General features: G+C 37.1%; 5 protein-coding genes across 7 annotated transcripts; 1 reads left to right on the plus strand and 4 right to left on the minus strand.

The window, feature by feature from the left end:
* Positions 1 to 1187: 1187 nt before the first annotated feature.
* Positions 1188 to 3198, minus strand: LOC9325718 (dof zinc finger protein DOF1.1). Of its 3 annotated transcripts, none has more exons than XM_021013097.1 (2): positions 2771 to 3198; positions 1188 to 2489 (listed from the first exon to the last, which is right to left on the minus strand). In XM_021013097.1, exons 1-2 carry the CDS (start codon positions 2825 to 2827, stop codon positions 1506 to 1508), a joined length of 1041 nt encoding a protein of 346 aa, XP_020868756.1. In that variant the 5' UTR covers positions 2828 to 3198; the 3' UTR covers positions 1188 to 1505. The 3 variants fall into 3 exon arrangements, with proteins under 3 accessions (XP_020868756.1, XP_020868757.1, XP_002892410.1); XM_021013098.1 differs by having other exon boundaries at positions 2801 to 3196; XM_002892364.2 differs by lacking the exon at positions 2771 to 3198 and adding an exon at positions 2611 to 2758.
* A 3374-nt stretch (positions 3199 to 6572) lies between these two features.
* Positions 6573 to 13450, minus strand: LOC9328473 (probable LRR receptor-like serine/threonine-protein kinase At1g07650). Its single transcript, XM_021013095.1, has 24 exons — positions 13170 to 13450; positions 12784 to 12964; positions 11603 to 11674; positions 11427 to 11495; positions 11271 to 11342; positions 11037 to 11108; positions 10763 to 10834; positions 10593 to 10664; positions 10443 to 10514; positions 10267 to 10338; positions 10125 to 10196; positions 9953 to 10024; positions 9818 to 9883; positions 9662 to 9733; positions 9551 to 9583; positions 9331 to 9389; positions 8849 to 9237; positions 8565 to 8760; positions 8346 to 8486; positions 8119 to 8237; positions 7800 to 8010; positions 7471 to 7711; positions 7235 to 7385; positions 6573 to 7138 (listed from the first exon to the last, which is right to left on the minus strand). The coding sequence occupies exons 1-24, from the start codon at positions 13270 to 13272 to the stop codon at positions 6779 to 6781; spliced, it is 3039 nt and encodes a 1012-aa protein (XP_020868754.1). The 5' UTR covers positions 13273 to 13450; the 3' UTR covers positions 6573 to 6778.
* Positions 13451 to 13903: 453 nt separating this feature from the next.
* LOC9328474 (uncharacterized protein Mb0911c) lies at positions 13904 to 14891 on the minus strand. Its single transcript, XM_002892366.2, has 3 exons — positions 14564 to 14891; positions 14280 to 14442; positions 13904 to 14198 (listed from the first exon to the last, which is right to left on the minus strand). Exons 1-3 carry the CDS (start codon positions 14689 to 14691, stop codon positions 14076 to 14078), a joined length of 414 nt encoding a protein of 137 aa, XP_002892412.1. The 5' UTR covers positions 14692 to 14891; the 3' UTR covers positions 13904 to 14075.
* A 209-nt stretch (positions 14892 to 15100) lies between these two features.
* On the plus strand, positions 15101 to 15936 carry LOC9328475 (histone H4). The gene is made up of 2 exons (XM_021013099.1): positions 15101 to 15208; positions 15416 to 15936. The coding sequence occupies exon 2, from the start codon at positions 15430 to 15432 to the stop codon at positions 15739 to 15741; it is 312 nt and encodes a 103-aa protein (XP_020868758.1). The 5' UTR covers positions 15101 to 15208; positions 15416 to 15429; the 3' UTR covers positions 15742 to 15936.
* Positions 15937 to 16240: 304 nt separating this feature from the next.
* Positions 16241 to 20831, minus strand: LOC9325719 (calcium-transporting ATPase 4, endoplasmic reticulum-type). Its single transcript, XM_002892367.2, has 9 exons — positions 20678 to 20831; positions 18986 to 20392; positions 18798 to 18864; positions 18584 to 18705; positions 18140 to 18421; positions 17677 to 18054; positions 17490 to 17599; positions 17167 to 17395; positions 16241 to 17087 (listed from the first exon to the last, which is right to left on the minus strand). The coding sequence occupies exons 2-9, from the start codon at positions 20381 to 20383 to the stop codon at positions 16503 to 16505; spliced, it is 3171 nt and encodes a 1056-aa protein (XP_002892413.1). The 5' UTR covers positions 20384 to 20392; positions 20678 to 20831; the 3' UTR covers positions 16241 to 16502.
* Positions 20832 to 21183: the final 352 nt, after the last annotated feature.

A 21183-nucleotide genomic window follows, 5' to 3' on the forward strand; every position in this document is an offset into this window, starting at 1 on the left:
AAAATACGGTTAAATACTAGTTTTAAGTTTTTCTCCCAAATGCAAATAGATGCCCATATTTACATATTCTTTTGTAGCAAGTTAACAGAATTTTTTTATATATTTGTTGATAAGTTAAAAGACTACTAAATTCTTTTAATTAAACTAAGACTGTTTAGTAAGATGTTTTCAACTTATGCGATCATATATCATGTAATCCCATCCCATATATTTTTTCTTCCCAAATTCTTTTCTTTTCCTATTTTAAATTATTTACTCATGTAAAAGGAGAAAACATAAAAAAAAAGTGTAAGTAAGAAAAAAAAGTACAGTCAAAAAAGCATTTCAAATGATTTTAGCCCTACCGTTAAAAAGTGGGACTAAACACAAAAGTTGGATACAATGGATGGATATACAAATCTCTCCCTGCATTGTTTTCCGTGCCAATCTTTTCTTTAACGTTTTCTCCATTATGTTGTATCATTGGAAAATTATTGTTTTCATTGCAAATTAATACCAATACAACGTTGCTTCGAAATAAATTTGTTAAATTGCACATAATCAATCAGACGCCAAAGTTGTCACATTAGACCCTACTACTCACAGAACCCAAGAGATACTCGTCCCCTACTTAATTAGTTACAGTAAAGCTGTAATCAGTAACCAAACTAGTGCAATACAATACAAATAGGTTGGTTTTAGCTTGTTGTGTATTATGCATATAAACATTCATATCTGGAGATCTGCCTACTAGTATACTTTTTGCTAAATAGGTTTAAGAAAAAATACGTAAGTACGCTACAATCCATGCAGAAAGTTTATTAATCTTGATTTAATAATACCTACGTAGACATATACATGTTTCATGTTTGCATATACATAATTAAGGAATATTTATAGAGGATCGTGCATTCACACAGACACACAGATTCGTACAGGAAGACTGTTAAAGAAAAAGAAGCTCCTAAAAATATGAGAAAAAAAAGTATTTTGGGAGTTTTAAAACATAGCATCCAGAGAGACACGGAATTATATGATCAAGTTCCTTTGTCAGCAACAACCCTTTTACTTTATGTACAATCCTTATTTATATATCATAAGAACAATCAATAAACGATATATCATTAGTAATGTTCCACTTCGTTTTGGTAAGGGAAACATATATATAGGCCATCATAATTTAGTTTTAAACGGAAATTTGAGTAGAATTAGATAGAACAAGCAAATATTATATATTTAATGAAACTCAGTCTAAAGAGTATAGAAATTGGACTGTTACACACATGTATTGAGACATATATAGCAACTTCAGAATCAGATCAACCATGAAATCACGCAATACAAACAAATCGAAGTTTTAAACCACAATCTCTAATTAAGATACCTTTTAGTTTGTCCTAGTACTTCTCCACGATCATCGTCCTGAGCATATACTCTGCATGCAGTTAATCCTGACCGTTCGTAGTCCTTTTAATCAATCTTCACGTCGTAACATACATTAATGATCCGACAAAAACACATAAATCTCACAGGAGATCATTAGAAGGACCCGAGAAATCCGAACCGGGCCAAAAGTACTGATTTGTTTGATTCCCAGGAGACGTCAAACCGGAGACCGGTCTAGATAAGTTAGCCAAATTAGGTTGTTCTTCCATCTTTACGGGAGGCGTCTGGTAAACCCTAGAATCAACCATTGAAGTAGAAGAACCAGATATCCCAACGTTGTTTCCGATATTACCCTCGTTCTGGAAAGCGTATAGCCCCGTTGTTGGATCGAAGAGAGCAAAGTGACTCAAGGATCCAACGGATGCCATCAGGTTGTTTTCGTTGTTGTTGTTGTTTTCATGAATGTTTCCCGTCATCGGAGTTGAAGTATTTCGTCCATTTCCAACATGGAGAAACCCTAAATCGTTCATCAAACTCGAACCGATTTGGTGAGATTGGTTGTTGCTATTAGTAGCGGCTAAGTTCAAACCAATACCTCCGAGTTGAGTGAGATTGTAAAGAGTTGGTGAAAACGGGAACTGATGATTTGTCCTTAGCTGTCCTGAGCTAGGACTTGGAGCGTTGGCCGAGGAAGAAGACTGTTTGGACGAAGAAGAAGAAGATTTTGAATTTCCATTTTTTCCCTTCTTGTTATTCCTCCGGCAGCCTCCACCGACAGGGACGTTTCTCAGGGCGCCGCCTTGTGTCCAGTAGCGACGGCAACCTTTGCAGAAGTGACGAGGCTGAGTGAGGTTGTAGTTGTTGTAGTAACAGAACTTAGTGTTGCTAGAGTCGCATCGAGGACACTTTAGGGGTCCCTCAGGTGGAGGAATTTTGGCTTGCCTCGCTCTCTCCGCCATCGATCTCGACGGAAGACCAGCAGAGGTAGCGACATATTGGTGGCTAGGGTTAGGGTTTGCTTGGAGAGGTGGAAGTTGGTGAGAGAGTAGTCCGTGGCCACTAATTATACTTCCATTTTCGAGAAGCTGGTGCTGATGATGATGCTGATGATTCGAATTCGTAGGCTGCAAAACCAAACCAAACCAAAAAATAATCCAAATTAAAGAAAGAACAAGAAACCCAAATTCTCAGCACTGGTGTAATAATTTATAGAAATATTATACGTATTTATAAAGGAAGAAATACCATATATATAGATGTTGGAATTTTAAAGAAAGCGGATTAGAAAAGAAAATGGGAATAGGAATATCTTTTGGAAATGAATCAAAATTATTACTAAAACGAATCAAAACATCAATGAAGAATTTAAGAGAAAAATTACAAAAAGAGAGAAAGAGGAGAGAACATTTAGTAATGGAAGATCAAAGAAGTAAACCTGTGACCAATTAGATGAGAAAGCCATTGTTCCTTCTACCCTTTATTATCTCTTTCTTCTTCCTTCTTTATTAAAGTTTGATGGATCTTTAAGGGAAAGAACTCCAGCAAAAAAAAACTTGGTGGGGGAATCAAAAATAAGAAAGGCAAAACGAAAGAGAGGAAGCAAGATGACCAAAGAGAAACGCGAAGAGAGCACAAAATCAAAAAGGAAAGTGAGAAGAGAGAAGGAGAACAAAGACAAATTAAAGGGAAACAAATGCTTTTTTAACGAGAAAAAGAAAAGGAATTTCGGTTCTTTTTATGCTTGCTATATATTTGTATAATTCCACTCTCATCTCTTCATGTGTATACGCGTCTATACTTCATTTATGGTTTATTTTTATTTGCGATTCCCATTTTTAGGGTTTGAGTGGGGACGTTTCTTCGCCTATAAGGTTCCTCTCCTAGGCGTCTATGGAATAATTGTATATATATATAGACGAAGAAAAAGTTCTATGAAATTATACCGGAGTTGTAAGAAAAAACTATCTACTCCATAAGATATTGGTGAAGAAACATAACATATTAACATATATATGTTTTCAGTATATAACAATATCTTACAAAATTTTATAAGTTTTGTTTTTTAAAAAGAATTCAAAACTCTTACAATTTTTAGAAGCACGTGTTTATCCTATAATAACATTGTTGGTTTTCACATTTTCATCATCTATTTTTGTTTTCTTATCTAAACCATATAAATTAATCACAAAATGACAAAATCTAAATTAATTGTAAACCGCTGTCATAAATTTCATTGAAACTCAGAAATCTTTAATCACAAAATCTAAATCATAAGTCTGAAATCTTAAGTCCACACTGCCGTTTATTCCTTATGGAAGCTCACCACCATCAAACACTCAACTTCTATCCCTCTCTTCCTCTTTCTCTCACGTTATACGTGCCTCTCTCTAGAGACATTTTTGTCAAAATAAACAAAACGAATTAGTGTCTAATGAAAAAGATGGATGTGTTATTATTGGGGCAAATTAAGCTTATGAAAAGAAATAATTTCTTATAATTATTCTTTATAATTTAGACGGCAAGCCCCATATGCCATATAAAGCACATCATCATCATTCTCTATTACACTTTTGGTGGGATCTTGTCTATTATGCAATGGTGTATTTTTTTTTTTTTTTGTGGCATCTAGTAGCATATATAGCTAAGTCTCAGATTTAACAGCATGTCATCATAAAGTAATTTACATAACTCAAAAACATGTTTTGTAATTCTACATACCAAAGGATCTTCGCTTCACCTAAGAGAAGCGTGTGATGAAGTGTGTTTTAACGTTTGTTTACATAATAAATCATGAATGTGTAGTTAATATTGGGCGGAAACACATTCATCATTACAAATTTACAACAATTCAACTTAAACGAATGGATGAAAGTTAATAATTGTTTAAACGATTTTTCCTGTATTATTATTTTATGAAAACTAAAGTATAGAAGAAATTATCCAACATCACCGGTCTTAATTCTTCTAGTAGATAATGAACTTTGGTTTTTAGAGACAAAAAGAAAGAGTCGCTCGTTTCGGATTACAACTTTTATTTATTGGTCCAAAATATTGTGTAACAAAACGTACTACTTGTTATAAGAGCTCTCCATTTTGCAGTTTGTCTCTACATTTTCTCTACTTTAATTTTTCTTTTTTTCTCTTATCTCTTCATTGATCACTCGTTTCGTTTATAAATTGTTAAACCTCTTTTTCAGAAAGAGACTGCCAAAGATAGCCTACTTGCTACATTATTATAACACACTGCTTCGAGTGGGGCAAAACTCTCCACCGCGAATAATCTAAAATTTTAGTTCTCTCAATAAATTAAAAAAAAAAAAAGACGTTCATGCATGAACCCATCAAGAATACCTTTCCATATACCAAAACCATCATGTACACTCTTATCGTTCATTTGAGATATTTCCGGCTTTTCCTTGGAAATTGTGTTTCTTAGATGTGTGATATCATCCTGCTGATATCATCTATGCCAATTTTACGTATAAAATTATATAGTCCATCTGTTTAAATATATAAGTGTTGTTTCAAGAAAAGTTAAATTTGTTGGATCAATATAATTTTCTTACATCACAAATGTTTAATGTACCCTGATCAAAATTAACTAAAAATATGAAATAAAACAAAATTTCAAGAATCATATTTTTATAAATTGCGTGATTAGCTTTGCTAAGGATCTCAAATATACACAAGACCAAAATCTTGATAGATTATCGATTCTATAATTGAATTTCCGCATGTGTGGTGGTGTCTTTTTCTGGGATATATATACGATCTTGTTCCAAATTCAGTTCCAGCAATTTTCTTGAAGCTCTGGTGTTAATAACCTATGTAAAATTGCTCTATATATTATGTAGATCTCATATTTCTTTTCTCTGTGATTCTTGCTGTCCAATATTATTGCTACTATTCATACGGTTACAGTTGCACGTATCATAATATTCATAAATAAGATTTTATCCCACAAAAGGTAAAGTTATAACTAACATATAATAACGAAAGGGTTATTGAAGGATCCATCACTTTTATAGAGCCTTTTTGATATTGATGCTACACAATTGTAAGTCATGTATGCCGCTGCTCACGCCAATATCCTGATTACAATTCATAATTTAGACAAAAGATTCTTCTCTTTTTGTTAAACATAGAGAAAAAAACAATCTCTTCAGTCTTCACATATATGTATCTATACAAAAGGTTATTAGTACCCAAGAATGACTCGCTCTGATCTCTTTTTTTCTTCAGTCACAAATGACCCTTTTTTAGGGTTGTATAAAGAATGTGCTCTCTTTAACAAAATGATATAAATACTTTCATTCAAATTGGTAATAGTATATAATAGAGAAAAAAAAACGTGGAAGAAATGATAAGGACAGAAAAGAAAAGTAAGAAACATTAGTGGTGTGGGAATCTGATTCCTTGTCAATTAATGGCACACCGTCCCGCCCTCCCTCCAGCTTTTCCCTTATTGAGCTTTTTTTTTTTTATATCTTCTGTGCAAAAGCTTACCTCTTAATCTCTGTACCTGTAAATTACACACACACAAATACGTATAACACGTGCATGAACATACATACATACACATTCCAGCTGGAAAATAATCGAACTAGAGCTTAGAGTTGCAGAGACTAGTGACGATGATATCTGATCTTGAATATAAACTACTAGAATCATAAGGTCTTCTAACTTTATTTTGGTTTATATCTTTTCCCTTTGATATTAATCAAGGGACATGTATATCTTTTGTTGCATTCGTACGACTCAAACTTTTTATCAAACAAAGTTGATTTCATTGTTTCCAATATATGTCCTTAGAAAGACACATAATTGTGTGTATAGAGAGATCCACATATGGTTTTGTATGTAAGTAATCAGTTTCAATGAAACAATCAGATTAAATATTTGTGACTTTTGGAAGTAACCGCCAAAATCTATAGACTAATTAATAGAGGCATTTAAGCATCAATCTGATCTCTTTATGAATATACCAGCAAAAGACATTACACATCAAAAGAAACGCATAGAGTATATGATATTTTTGGCAAACACCTTCTTAATTAATGATACAATTTTGTAGTTATGGTCTATTTTTGGACTTACCGCAGTTGATGCTATTCAAGTTATTTATCCGATTTTGCTCACGTTTAAACAGAGTTTGATCTGCAGATCATACAAAAGAAACAAGTATCGAATACAAAATGAGTAGCAGATTTAATGCCAAACATGATTTTTGTCTGAATTTATATATATATATTAGTCTTTCTTCTGATTATGATGAGATCAATCTAGTTCACATAACACTATTTCGAGCTAAAGAACTCCCAAATATATATACACTTGAAAGCAAACTCTTTTTCATTGGTGAAAACTTCACCACTCCCACGAATCTCACTAAATTTTTTGGAATTTTAAGAACTTAATCCAAAAGTCCAGTTTTCTCCTCAGCATCAACGAGTGAGTTAGCAGAGCCAGTACGAGGCCCGCTTGTGGAGAAGCTAAGCGATCTGCTCAGCTCATTTTGCCAGAAATGGTTCCTCAAGGCTTTAAGCTTCGGGTTAACTGTTGAGAAGCTCGGATCCGACAGCAACTCTTGCATCGCTGTCTTTCCCTCTAAGAGACTCACCACCTGCGACATTGTAGGCCTTAGCGTCGGTGACGCGTTAGTGCACATCAGTGCCACGTTCAACATCAGCATGGCTTCCTCTTCTGAGTAATTTGAGACTAACGTTGGATCAACCAGCTCTAGTAAGCTTCCCCTCTCTTGCAAAACGTAAGCCTAAATGTATTTGAGATGCAAAAAAGTTTGATACTTTAGTTTATCATATAACTCAATCACACTTATTAATTGGATGAAAGGTATGAGATTGTTTACCCAATCAAGAAGGTAAACAAAGTCCTCGGTTGGCCTAAAGTTTGTGTTACTCTTTCCACTCACGATTTCGAGTGCAACGACGCCGAAGCTATAAACATCCGCTTTTTCAGTCAGGTAGCCACGCATCGCATACTCGGGAGCCATATAACCTCTGCAATGCAAATGAAAATATCAAAATTCTGTTTTTGTATTCTTAAGAATCCTCTGCTTGAGCTTATGAGTGAAAAGAGCCTTACATAGTTCCTGCAATACGAGTGCTGATGTGTGTATTTCCATCATCGTTCAGCTTTGCCAAACCAAAGTCAGAAATTTTAGCGTTGAGATCCTTATCGAGTAACACGTTGCTTGCCTTTATGTCTCTGTGTACAATCTTTATCCTAGATTCTTCATGGAGAAATGTCAGTCCTTTAGCTATCCCCAAAAATATCTTCTTCCTTGTTGACCAGTCTAGTTTCAGTCTAGAACTCTCATCCTTTCCTACAAAAGAAGATCACCCACACAAACATTCTGAGCAGTAATTCCACCGGATACTTCCGCAGTTGCAAATTCAAAGAAAAGAACATACCAAAAAGCGCACGAGATAGACAGTTATTCTCCAAATACTCATACACCAATATCAACTGGTTTCCTTCAACACAACATCCATATAGCTTCACAAGATTTGGATGTTGAAGAGCTGAGATCATTCCTATCTCATTTACAAACTCGCGATTTCCCTGCCTCGATTTTGCAGACAATTGTTTAACGGCAATTAATTTTCCCTCAGATAATTCACCCTGCACCAAGAGAAGGACCACTTTCTCAATATCTCTTCCAAAATGTACACACCTTCTGCAAACAATTTCGTATAAAGCTAAGAATGTTGAAGAATTCAAGTGAATTACCTTGTAAACAGAGCCAAATCCACCTTCACCAATCTTTTTTGCTACATCGAAATTATCAGTGGCTGCTTTTATCTGCCGTAGAGTAAAAGTTCCAGTTTGAAGATCTAAACCCCTTAGCTCTGTTCGTTCAAAAAAAAAAAATCGACATTAAAGCGCCAGGATACATAAAAAGATGCATTCATAGATTCAAAAACATAACAACATCATAAGAAAACTAAAGCTTATACCTTTGTCAATAGCATTTTTGTCACGCCTTTTTTTCCAGAATACACCCACTATTATAAACAAAAGAAGTGTTGCTGCAGCAACTGGTACCCCTGCTTTTAGTATGATACCCTTTATGTCATAATATACGGGAGGTTTGAAATCTGCCACAAGCAAAATACTGTCATCAATCTGACAAAGAGGTTACACATGATTTATATAAAAAAAAAACAAATACTTACTGGGTTCCACAGATATAGCTGAAATCATAGGACCATATACTCCTCTAATTGGAATGCCTGTTGTTCCTTTGCCAGCCCATCGCAAACCGATCTTCAGAGTATGGTCCGTTACATTTACCATAAACGACTTTATGATTGGCTTACCTGATCCTCGAGCTGCTTCTTGGATGTTGAAGTTCTTAATCACTAACTGATCCTGTGAGCAGATAGACATGCAAGAATATAATGTTATGATTTACATTTTTCTTCAAAGTAGTAAAAGAATATCGACTCCATAGACGTACCTGAACGTAAATATCGAACAAACGTTTGCCGAGACTGTAAAGTGTATTGTCATCGGTAAAGATGATCTCAGCGAAGTGGAGATTCACAGTGTAGTTCCCATTTCCGAGGCAGAGTCCGTAGTAAGTCAATGATAAAGGAGAGACTCGAGCTGTCCTATAAAGTTCAAAGCTGGGAGAGGAAGCATTAACTGATAACCTGGATGTGTTCTGCACAGTATAATCGTCGGCATCGTCATCATTGTCCATGAAGTTCCCGGTGCTGCTCAACGCCCAGTGCTTGCCAAGGACGTACATAGAAGCACCTTTGGGTTCGTCATCAGTCTGATATGTTATTCCTTTATCCACTTTTACTTCACCTCCTCCGCAATTTATGTACAATTTATACGTATCTACAAGAAAATTTCATTTTTAATCAATCGCTCCACATTTAATAGCTTGTACCAGTATATGATGAACACAAAACAAGCATTATTGTTGCTTACGATGTCTCTTAGGATGAGCACAAGGGAAGTGCTGAAGAAAACAGGTTGAATTCTTGTGTCTGCAACATCAAATTCAGAGGGAAAACACAGAGACCGTTTTTCCGTTCAGTTCACTAAACATAACTGAAAGGACAAAGATTTAAGAAACCACTACAAAGTCATGAGCACCAATCAGTTTACTTCAAAGAGTTGTTTATATAACAGAGAGATGGTTTCTTACGACTTGTTCAAGGCGAAGCCTTCCACCATATTACTGAAAAATGAACCACAAAATTGTTTTAGCGAAGGTATGAACAAAGTATTCTGAATATAACAGTACACTGAAACTTACAAACTAACTCGGTTACAATCACCATTTTTGGGAATTGAACTTTCATCAGTAAAGTTATTATAAGAAACATCTCTGCACATCAAGAAGTACAAATTCAGTTTTTGAAATCTGTTAAAGTTGGTACGTTGGAAAGTTAACAGAGACATGTATTCTTACACATTTTTGTTTCTTTCGACAAAGTAGTTTGGAACACCTCCTGTCAACTTGTTTCCTGTCAAATAACTGATAGAGAAGATTTAGAAAAACTTTCATGATTAGGAAAATTACTCTGTAACTAATTTTCTTACTTACATGAAATCAGCTTTCTTCATCTTTTCAAACGATGAAGGAATCTCACCACTTAGGAGATTAAAACTGAGGTCACTACAAAGTAGACATAACCAACATACAGAGTTCATTACATGGAAATAAAAATCATTTTAAAGCTCCGCTTTTTTTTGCTCAATGTATTTACATGACTTACAGTGTTTTGAGCTTCATCAGATCCCCAATATATTTTGGAATTGGGCCATTTAAATTGCATTTTCTCAGTATCCTGCATTCGAGAAGGATTAACTACCAAACCTATATCGCAAACACAACATACAAATCGTATATTAACTCACAGCGTCTTGATAGACTCCAAATTCTTCAACTGAGGGAAGGAAGACGGTTTGCCTCCTAAGTCGCTAATCCTCCTATCAATCACAACCCACCAAAGAAAAAGTATGATGATAATGTCTCGTGTGTCGTCATTGTTTGACAGAGAAATGATTTGAAAAGAAGTTTTACAAAGGCTTACAGGTCGGTCAAGCTTGTTAAGGTAGAAATACTGGAAGGTATCGGACCATCCAAACCGCAACCATGCATCTGCCTGCAAAAAAAGTCTTTGATTTCTATGTCTTTTCTTGAGGACATGCAAGTACTCTTATGGAGAAAGAATAGATCTTACAGTTTCATTACTCTTGTCCAATTGCCGATGAAATCTGGTATTGGTCCAGTGAAATTATTATCACTTATCCTCCTGACAACCCCACAAATACAATAATTAAAGAATTATCCAACAAAGACTAATAAAGTTTATGTTTGTCATATCAACCATGTAAGACTAAGTTCTCTTACATATCAGTCAGGTTCTTGAGCAATCCAAGTTTTTCAGTCAATGGACCAGTGAAAGCATTTGAAGGAAGATGACTGAGGCAAGAACAGAGAAGATGATAAGATATTAAACTAAGAAAGCAAAAGACTTGTGATGTATAGTGTTGCTGGTTTGTTTATCAATTTGTGCATAATGATTAACGAGTGACTAGACATGACCAGTTTGTTCAATGTCCATAGATATAGATAGCCACAAAAGAAAGGTTTAAGATAAAAGATAGAGAACAAAAAAACTAACAGTTTCTCCAAATGAACCAACTTTCCAATATCAGGAGGGATTGGTCCTGAAAACTGATTTCCTTCTAGGCTCCTGCATAATTTCAAATGATCAACACATTCATATACAAAAAAATCGATGCGAAACACTAGAATCATAACGCAAACATAACTAGAAAGATTTATGATAAGTTTGATAAAGGCTCTAATACAATTCATGAACCAGAACAAGTGTGAAAGTGTAACAACAACATACAAGTTTCTGAGCGTTGTAATGCGGGTTAGGACTTTCGGAAATGGACCAGACAATCGGTTCCCCATGAAAGATCTGTGTAATGTTCATCAAAACCCACAAAGATAAGATTTTGATTGGATTTGATTTCATTAGAGAAGCAATGTAGAAGATACTTACAAATCTTCCAAGCGCATAGAAGCCCATTCCTTTGGAATGGAACCAGTCAGAGAGTTACGGCTAAGGTCTCTGCACCAAATTGTATGAGTTAAGAACCAATTTCTACACTTAAAAGTTAAAAACTTTGAGAAAGTAGGAAAAAGCTCAAGCCTTTGTTTGTTTTTGAGATCACTTACAAAACCTTAAGGTGACGAAGCTTAGAGAATTCTGAAGGGACAATGCCTGTTAAGTTCTGCGACTTCAGAGCTCTGCCAACAAAATTGTTACTTTCTTGACAATTTGATTTGAAAAGGTCTTCTTTTAAAGAACTAGAAGTTTTGGGGTGGAAGATAAACTTCTTTAAAACATTGGGGACAAATCTTCTAATATACTGAAGCAGAAGTTAGAGAAACAAATTAAAACAATATCAATGTACTGGAAAAGTAAATTCTGCTGATGTGTTGTCGAATCGCTACTTTATGAATTTTTTTTTTTAAATGAAACTAGAATTAATATTTTAAAATTAGTACCAAAATTGTATGCAGTTTTTTTCTAATTTTTCATCATCTCAAAATTGATAATACAGATCATGGTTTACTTTCTTATATTATTAGATTATTTTTGTTATTTAGCGATTTTAGTAATGGAATAGAGCGAAAGTAAACGCGTTATTATCTTTTGAATCGTTTACTTTTGGTCAACGAGTCAACGACCAGCTGCCATGTCCAGCCTGGCAAGTAAATCTTGTCGTCACAAAGAGACAAAACCAAACTAGAAACTTTTTTTTTAATCTTACTTCACATGTAAATTTACATCCACCAAACTCTTATTTACTTCTCTTAATTATCTTAAAACCGATGCTTCAAATTATCGTATTTACCTTAAAAAAAAATAAACATTTGATCAGCAAGATAGTATACAAAACTAGAACAAGTGATTATTAATGAAATAATACAGTAGAATAAGTTTTTATATTACAGAGATTTTACGCGTTGTAGACATATAGTTAGTGGTTGTCATTTAAGTGTGAGTTAATGAAAAGATAAGTACTAAATCTTGCAAACCAACCTTCACCAAGGAATTTAGTGGTTTCCCCTTCATTGTCACCATAAATAAACTAGCCACTACTCTGTTTACCCTAAAATTTCCCTCTTTTAGCTTAAAAGTCTAAAAACATTCCACACTATAAAAATGTAATTCTAAACTGTGAAATTCTCCATACTTGTGTTACTTACACTTGTTTTACTGACGGTGAAACCCAATATATGTGACTTGGCACCGACACGAATATTGGACTAAAGAAATTTGTATTTTCCATAAATGGGTAAAATGAAAAAGGAAGATAAGAAAGGGAAGGAGGAAGAAGAAGAGGACTTACATTCTAATGACGTGGCAAGATGAGTTTGGAGGAAGAAAGGAGCAATCACAAGTGATATTACTCTCAAACTCTTTGGTTGTGTAAGTTGTTACAACCCAATTGCCTTCACCACTACATGGATCTTTGTTGAAGTTCCAATCTTTCTTCCCTAGCTTCTCCCCTATCTCCTTTAATGCCCTCACTTCCCAATTTCAAAACCATAACAAATAACCATCATATCATCATCAATATTAAGAAAGTGCTTTGATTTATAAATTCCTCAAAGACTGAGAAGGCGATAGAGATGCACACACATATCCGGACTAGAGACAAGACAAGGAAGCATAACTTCATATTTGGAAACGATACAAGAATAAGGTTTGAGATCGAGTAGTTATAAATAGTACCTTCGGCCTCGTGGAGTTTAGTGTTGTCGGAAAATCCAAGACGGCCATGGAAAGTTAGTGTGAATAAGACGATGATGAAATATATGCGTTGTAAGGAAATCATCTTTTCTATACAAAATAATAAAATATGGTATCACTTCTCGGAGAAAGCTTGTAAGAGATATAGAGAGAGAGACATTTAGGAAGTGGTGATGAATGAGAGAAGCTAGAGCAAATATGGACCACTTTTAGTCGTCAGGATTTAATAAGGTTTGCTGTACTTTGTCATGTTCTCTTAAACAATATTGGTCTTCATCTCATTCTAGTGTGTCTGTAATCTTTTACATATATATTATATTAGGACCCACCAGTACTACTTTTTTTTCGCCCCACTAGGACCCAGTACTACATTTAAATATGCTTTGCTAAGGTTTGACAGAGACCCTTCAGAAATTAAAATTCCAAGCGATTTTGAGATTAGTCTATGGCTCTATGCATGTTTAAGACCAAATACGATATATATCTCATTACATTATTGGTTTAGCTTTTATAGACAGGGGCCAGTCATCCCTTGGAGCCATTACTCGCAAACATACGAGATTACGACTACTATAAAATAAAAAGGTAAAAGCAACCTTATAGTCTTTTCCGCTTGTTATTTTGTTGCGTCCTCGAATCATTTGGTTACATATCGTTCCTACTTTGTGTAATGATGATAATAACAAAGAAAAAACAAATCGAGATTGGGTCTACGGTGGGCACTTTGCAAAACTTTTTTTATTTTCCCTTTCGGTTTAAGTAGAATATGTATTAACCAAAAAAAAAAAAAAAGAGTACTACTAGCTTGTATTATTCGTATGCATATTAGCATATATATATAGACTATAGTTACTGATGATATTCCGTGATCGAGTCTTTGTTTTGTATTCACTTAACGTGGCTTCCGATGCGTACAACGATGCCGTCAATGTCTCTCACGTATCCAACCTTCTGACCCCATTCTTTGTCTTCCGGCTCGCTCACAGTCACCGCACCGTTCTCCACCGCTCTCTGCACAACGCACAATCTCATCACTTATACATCTACACAAAGTGAAGAGGTTGACAAATATAGATAGTATAATTGAGTTACCTTGAAAGCGGCATCAACATCGGGGTAACAGAAGCAGACTTCGATGGGTGCTCTCTCACGGGCTGACTGCGTAGCCTGAACCTTCCCGGTTAGGTCGTCGGTCTCATGCTGGTGAAGTGGTGTGAACGCTATTGTCGTTTGGCCGCTCTCTAGCTCCCCCCACCTGTATGTATAATTAATGTATCAATTTCTTTCATCCATCATTCATTATCATCCATTTTGTCGGGGAAAAAACGATCCCATCGTTTACGTAATGAAAAGGAGTAACAATTGATGAAACAAACCTGTGGGACTCGTCAAGACGACGGACGTTGTGACCAAAAGCTCTAGAGTAGAATTCTACGGATTTAGCTACGTCCTTCACATACACAACAGTGTAAGCAAACGCCGGTCTCATCATATTCGCTGCCATATTTTTCCAGTCTTCTTATGATTCTGATTTCGATCCGATGAAATCCTTGGAAATGCTAATCATCAAAACCTCACAATACATAGGATTTTCTTTACGGTGAGCACAACACGTGGTCGACTACATGCAGCTTCGTGTGTACGGTACTTGCTGCCACGTGAGCTTTACTTTGCTCCTCTTTTGTTTTTTGGGTTTAAATTGGGCCTAATATTACAAATGGGCTTTCAGATAGAAAAATCTCTGGTTATCAGTTATGTTGTGGCTTTTTTTTTAGCTGTTCGATGTGTTTTACACAATGAATGACCAAACGTCGAAAGCCATCTACGATCGTCGATATGTAAGACCCTAAAGCTTTCACGCGGATCGCAATCTTAGACCGTTGAAAGAAGATGAATCGAACGGCCTACAATTTATGTCCTGGGTAGGCACCTTCTTTATAAATGTCAATCCCCCATTTGCTTCTGGAAATTATACATTTTTGAAGAGATTTCATTTCATAAAAACTAGGATCAATCTTCAGGTAATACATTCATTTCTGTATTGCTTAGCGAAAATTTCATTTTATCTCAATTTCTACAAAGTTTTCCCGATTTGTTGCATTTTCAATTATTTGTTTTTGTTTGGAAAGTTTAATTATTCGATTCTCAATTCAATTGATTGATCTGGAAAATCTAGGGTTTCGGTTCGTTATCAATTTACTGAATAATTTTCCTTTTGTTCTTCACAGATCACTGTGAAGAGATGTCAGGAAGAGGAAAGGGAGGAAAAGGATTGGGAAAGGGAGGAGCGAAGAGGCACAGGAAGGTTCTGAGAGATAACATTCAAGGTATCACCAAGCCTGCCATTCGTCGTCTTGCTCGTAGAGGTGGTGTCAAGCGTATCAGTGGTCTCATCTACGAAGAGACCAGAGGTGTCCTCAAGATCTTCCTCGAGAATGTCATCCGTGACGCCGTTACCTACACTGAGCACGCCAGGAGGAAGACGGTGACTGCCATGGATGTTGTCTACGCTTTGAAGAGGCAAGGACGCACTCTCTACGGTTTCGGCGGTTAATCTGGAGATTAGCAAGTTTGGGAATTTCTTGTTTCTGAGATGTGTGTTTTAGGTTTGATTAGTCAAAAAGTAAATCCAGGAGTTAGTTCGTTTTTTTTCTTGTTCTTGTTGTTGTTAGCCAATGTGATGTACTAGTTCAAAATCTTTGCAAACTTTCTGCTAAGAAAATCTTATGCGAATGATCCATTTGTTCTATTTCTTTGTCTCTCCCTCTTCGGATTTGGCACTAAACAAAATGTTTGTTGAAAGCAATCAGCTAACTCTAATTCTCCATCTTCTATGGGAAGCAGCTGCAAATTCTTCAAGCCAAACTAGCGTCGAATCTGCTATGAGTTCATTTTGCAAGATGTTCTATGGTATCATAGACTTGGAAACAGTCAGTTTTATTGCAGAAAATGTATCCAGCAGAGGATACGGATTTCTCTCACAGGGAAAAAAGAGATTGATTGTATCTCTCATCTGATAGAAATTTTACCCAAAATAAATTGTCCATTAATCATTCTTCCAACGAAAACCCAAATTGGTCGACCATAAAAGTTTACAAGTATAAAGACTCAAGGTTTGGTTGAAACATTCATCTTTCTATTACGGGCTGTGTTGGAATACCCTTGTGGCCATGTCCATGAACCAAAGTTAGAAACATTTTTTCATCAAACCAAAAATTATCGTTTAGAGAATTAAACTGCAAGGCTGAGTAAAGCAACAAAGTTAATTTCAGCTAAAACTAACAGTCTAATAATAATGCCTTTTGAATTATTTTCTTACTCCTCCTTTTGCTTAGCGGAGCGAGTGCGGGGTGAGTAGCGGTAGCCACTGGTGCACCTTCCTACAAACTTGAGCACTTCATCTATCAAAATCACCGGTAGAGACACAGCCAGCACTAGCAGCCATTCGTTCAAGCTCAGCGGCACAATACCAAACACTTGAGCCAAGAATGGGACGTACAATATCACAAAGTGGAGCCCAAATGAGACCGCCATTGCAAGGAGCAGCCACGGGTTCACCCATGGTGGCATCGTCACCAGGCTCCCATCTTCTGAGAGTGCATTCAGAGAGTTGAACATTTCAATGGCCACCAACACCGAGAGGGAGAGTGTCGATGCCTTGATTTTCCCCTGCTGGAAATAGTCGCAAGGGTTTGAGTCGAATGAGAAAGTCTGAGAGCCTGCCGTGAAAGGAGACACTTTGAAGCCTTCCCACGAAGAGCACTGGCCCCAATGTGCGAGCTGCGAATAGCTCACAAGGCTGTGACCGTCTTGGCTCAAGTCTATGCCCATGAAGCTGTTGTGTGTGTACCATATGATGAATACTCCCACCGTTGCTACTCCCACATACATACCAATCACCTGTAGGTACGTACCCATAATAGTCAGTTAGAAAAAGCCCCAGAAGATGAACAAGTGAGACAAATCAGTTTTTTCATACCATGTAGCGGAAGAGAATCCAGGCAGTGATAAGAGAGTCATCACTCCTACGAGGAGGCTTCTTCATGATGTCCTTGTCAGGGGGATTGAATCCCAGAGCCGTAGCTGGAGGACCGTCTGTTACAAGATTCACCCACAGAAGCTGAACCGGGATCATGCCTTCTGGGATTCCAAGAGCAGCTGTCAAGAATATCGATGCAACCTCACCGATGTTGGAAGAGATCATGTACCTTTTATTCATCATAGTCAGATATATAGGGTTAGTATGTATAAATCAGGCAATTAATACGAAGAGGCATATATATGTAACATAAGAAGACTCACCTGATGAAGGCCTTCATGTTATTATAGATGGACCTGCCTTCACCAACAGCTGCAACAATAGTGCTGAAATTATCATCTGCCAACACCATGTCAGATGCCTCCTTTGCTACCTACAAAATGCCCAGAGCTTTAGAAACCTGATAGAGCTATCATCATCCGTAGTTGAAGATGAGGGAAGCGACAATACCTCTGTGCCGGAAATGCCCATTGCCACACCAATATCAGCCAACTTCAAAGCAGGAGCATCATTAACTCCATCTCCAGTCATGGCAACCACTTCTCCATCTTCTTTAAGTAACCTGACAATCTCTTGTTTGTGTTTTGGTTCAGCCCTTGAGAACAAGAGCCCTCCAGTCTGTCTTAGATGATTCTTCTGATCTTGGACATCCATAAATTCTTTTCCTGTCAAGCTTCTCGAGGAGATATCTTCATCTGCTTCAAATACGCCAATTTCACGGCAGATCGCTTCCGCTGTGCTCTTGTTGTCTCCGGTGATAACCATGACCCGAATACCTGCTGTTCTGCAGTCTGCAATGGCTTGACGCACCTCTTTCCTTGGAGGATCCTTCAATCATTGAAAAGGTAGAGCATGAATAATTATTAATGAGGAACCAGAAAGAACGAAAAATATCACGGTGACCGTGACTCACCCTTAAACCAACAAATCCAGTGAATACTAGATTGGACTCAATTGATGAATAATTGGATGGGTTGAGAAGTTGCTGATGAGCAGGATGGTCTTCACTGCCGTCATAAGTGGCAAAATCTGATGGAACATCTGAGTATGCAAATCCGAGACATCTTAATGCACTCAAGGACATATCATGTAGGCTTTGTAAAATAAGATCCCTTGAGTATTGGTCAAGCTCTCGAATGGAACCATCAAGTAGCTGAATACGTGTACTCCTTTCCAATACATTTTCTACCGCACCCTGCATAATTTCAAAATTGGTCTCTTAGGTGCTGAAAAGGAGGGGACAAAGGTTTTCTCGACTAATAACATACAAGAACCAAAGCAGAAGCCACTTGATTTCCCAAGCTCGACCACAGGAGTCAGGAGGCAGGATATGATCAATGATAAAAAAAAAACAGACCTTGACCAGTAGCAGCTTCTTTCCTGAGCTCGAATCCACCATAACTCCCATTGATTTCCGGTCACGGTCGAACTCAAGGGTGGCAATTCGTTGCTCTAGTTCACTCCACAGCCGACAACAACCTTCAATAATGTTAGAAAAAGGAAAAGTGCAGGAGGTTAGCATCTGTAAAACTGTATAAACATAAGTAACAGATATAGTTCAGAATACATACGTAAGACATCGCCATCGGATGAAGTTTCATTCAATCCTTGGGGGAATCCCATTTTCTCAACCAAAACCTGTTCAAATAAACACACCAATAAAAAGAAAAAACAATTAAGGAATACGACCAGAAGAAGTGTTTTTAGTCAATTTTGTTAAGAAGAGAAAGGTGCAAGCTAGTGTAGTAGACTGTTTTACCTTCAAAGCTGCCTCAGTAGGCATTCCCCTAGACACAAATTGCTGCTCTGATTGCTCAACACTAGCATCGTTGCAAATGGCAGCAATTTTGGCAATCATCTGAAGATTTGCATCCATCCGACCTGTTGGCCAATCTTCAATCTTCCCATCTCGAGGATCAAACGAGGTCCCCTCAACATTGAAAGATCGAAGGGTTCCAATCCTAGAACCCATAGCAACAAGCTTTGAAACAGCCATCTGATTGGTTGTAAGAGTTCCAGTTTTGTCAGAGCATATCACGGTGGTGCATCCAAGAGTCTCCACACTGGGTAGCTTCCTAACCAGAGCATTCTTCTGAGCCATCTTCCTAGTGCCAAGAGCCAAACATGTGGTAATAACTGCTGGCAGACCTTCAGGAATTGCAGCAACCGCCAATGCAACAGCAATCTCAAAGTAGTATGTGCACTTCTCGAAGGAGAACTTAAAGTTTCTGGGCCAGCCATCAACATACTCCCATGACAGAAAGTATTTGACATTGATGAGCCACACTAACGCGCAAATTAACCCAATGATCATAGTCAGAACTTCCCCAAACTCGTTAAGTTTTTTCTTCAGAGGGGTATCTTCCTCGTGTTGTGCAGCTTCCTGGATCTGTGAGTGAACCCTTCCAATCTCAGTATTCATCCCAGTATCTGTAACTAAGCATATACAGTTCCCATTCACAACAGTGGTTCCTGCAAATACCATGCATTTCTTTCCTTGAATATCGGCATTCTCATCCACATGCTTGGTGGTTTTGCTCACTGCCTCACTCTCTCCTGTCAAGGACCCCTGCTCGACTCTCAAGGTTGAGCTGATCAAAGCAACCACACGCATATCAGCAGGTACCTTATCACCAACCCTCAGTTCCACAATGTCACCAGGAACAAGCTCCTTTGCAGGCAAACTGGAAACCTTAGTCCCATCACGCATGACAGTCGCTTGCTGAGACTGAATCTCCTTCAAAGCTTCCAATGCCTTCTCAGCATTAGTTTCTTGCCAGATCCCAACAATGGCATTAACAATCAAGATGAGAAAAATAACAAGCGGCTCAACAAATGCGGTGATACCCATCTCACCACCTTCGTCGCCATCAAAGAAGGCCAAGACAAAGGAAATAACAGCAGCCGCCAAAAGAATACGAACCAATGTATCATTAAACTGCTCCAAAATCAACTTAAAGATAGAAGTTCCCTCGGGCTTTTCTAACTCATTCAAACCATAGATCTGATGCCGCTTCAACACCTCATCAGTACCCAACCCTTTCTCACGACTAACACCAAACTTCTCCTCACATTCCGCAACATCTTTAGCCCAAGCAGGAAAAGTATCAGAACTATTAGTTTGCTTATTCCCGCAATCTTCACCTCCTTTCCCCATTATCTTCCACTATCAAAGAGATCAAATCATCAAGAGTGTATTACACCCAGAAGAACATTCTAATTGTAAGCTTCAAGTTACACTATGAGGAAATAGAGATTGAGAGACTGAAATTGAATAGTAAACGATCAGATTTGAAAAATCTGAGAATTTACGAGTGGCCGCATAAAAACAAATCAGAGATCAATGTCAAAGCAACAGATAACATGCGAAGAATCCAAAACACTCAAATTCCGAGAAAGCGAAGAACACAGACTACGAGATCGCAAAAAAAAAAAAAAAAAAAAAACTCACCAGAATCGGAGGGAATAAAACTCCGTACTGTTTCTTCGATGCGGAAATTGCACGCCTCTCTCCAGATACTTCTCTTCTTCTTCTTCTACTTCTATAAGGAAGCCTTTACATATATATATATATATATATATATTCAATGTTGAATAATATTATTTGTTTATATTTATATTCTTTTAGAGTTTAATGGCTTGTATCTTTCCAGGAAAGTGACGGCAACACGATCTGATAAGATATTGCAGTTAAGTCCTTTTCTTTTTGCCTTTTTGTAAAGTCCCTCGTTTTGTGACTGTTACTTAAGGGACTATAAGTGTGAATATATTATATGTCGGGGATGATCTGACAATTTTAAATAAGATTTTATCAAGTGTAGATGTACATTAAATGTGCGAATATTTGCTTTCGGAGAAGCAAATAAGATTCCAACGTCGATGGGATCTGCCACGTCACGTGGACACGGCGATCACATGGGACTGGCTCCGCCACGCCAATAATGACACGTGGTCAAA

Source organism: Arabidopsis lyrata (genome assembly GCF_000004255.2).
Source record: "Arabidopsis lyrata subsp. lyrata unplaced genomic scaffold ARALYscaffold_1, whole genome shotgun sequence".
Taxonomy (NCBI): domain Eukaryota; kingdom Viridiplantae; phylum Streptophyta; class Magnoliopsida; order Brassicales; family Brassicaceae; genus Arabidopsis; species Arabidopsis lyrata.

Excerpts from the sequence above, each read along its gene's own strand:
- LOC9328474 (XM_002892366.2), bottom strand. The coding sequence starts at position 14,691 with ATGGCAGCGAATATGATGAGACCGGCGTTTGCTTACACTGTTGTGTAT. Across the intron at positions 14,443-14,563 it reads CGTCTTGACGAGTCCCACAG|GTGGGGGGAGCTAGAGAGCG; the intron begins GTTTGTTTCATC and ends TTATACATACAG. Across the intron at positions 14,199-14,279 it reads ATGTTGATGCCGCTTTCAAG|AGAGCGGTGGAGAACGGTGC; the intron begins GTAACTCAATTA and ends TGCGTTGTGCAG.
- LOC9328475 (XM_021013099.1), top strand. The coding sequence starts at position 15,430 with ATGTCAGGAAGAGGAAAGGGAGGAAAAGGATTGGGAAAGGGAGGAGCG.
- LOC9325719 (XM_002892367.2), bottom strand. The coding sequence starts at position 20,383 with ATGGGGAAAGGAGGTGAAGATTGCGGGAATAAGCAAACTAATAGTTCT. Across the intron at positions 17,600-17,676 it reads TGGGCATTTCCGGCACAGAG|GTAGCAAAGGAGGCATCTGA; the intron begins GTATTGTCGCTT and ends GGCATTTTGTAG. Across the intron at positions 17,088-17,166 it reads GGATTCTCTTCCGCTACATG|GTGATTGGTATGTATGTGGG; the intron begins GTATGAAAAAAC and ends ACGTACCTACAG.
- LOC9325718 (XM_021013097.1), bottom strand. The coding sequence starts at position 2,827 with ATGGCTTTCTCATCTAATTGGTCACAGGTTTACTTCTTTGATCTTCCA. Across the intron at positions 2,490-2,770 it reads TTGATCTTCCATTACTAAAT|CCTACGAATTCGAATCATCA; the intron begins GTTCTCTCCTCT and ends TTGGTTTTGCAG.
- LOC9328473 (XM_021013095.1), bottom strand. The coding sequence starts at position 13,272 with ATGATTTCCTTACAACGCATATATTTCATCATCGTCTTATTCACACTA. Across the intron at positions 10,197-10,266 it reads TTGGAGTCTATCAAGACGCT|GATACTGAGAAAATGCAATT; the intron begins GTGAGTTAATAT and ends TCTCGAATGCAG. Across the intron at positions 9,734-9,817 it reads GTCGAAAGAAACAAAAATGT|AGATGTTTCTTATAATAACT; the intron begins GTAAGAATACAT and ends CTTGATGTGCAG.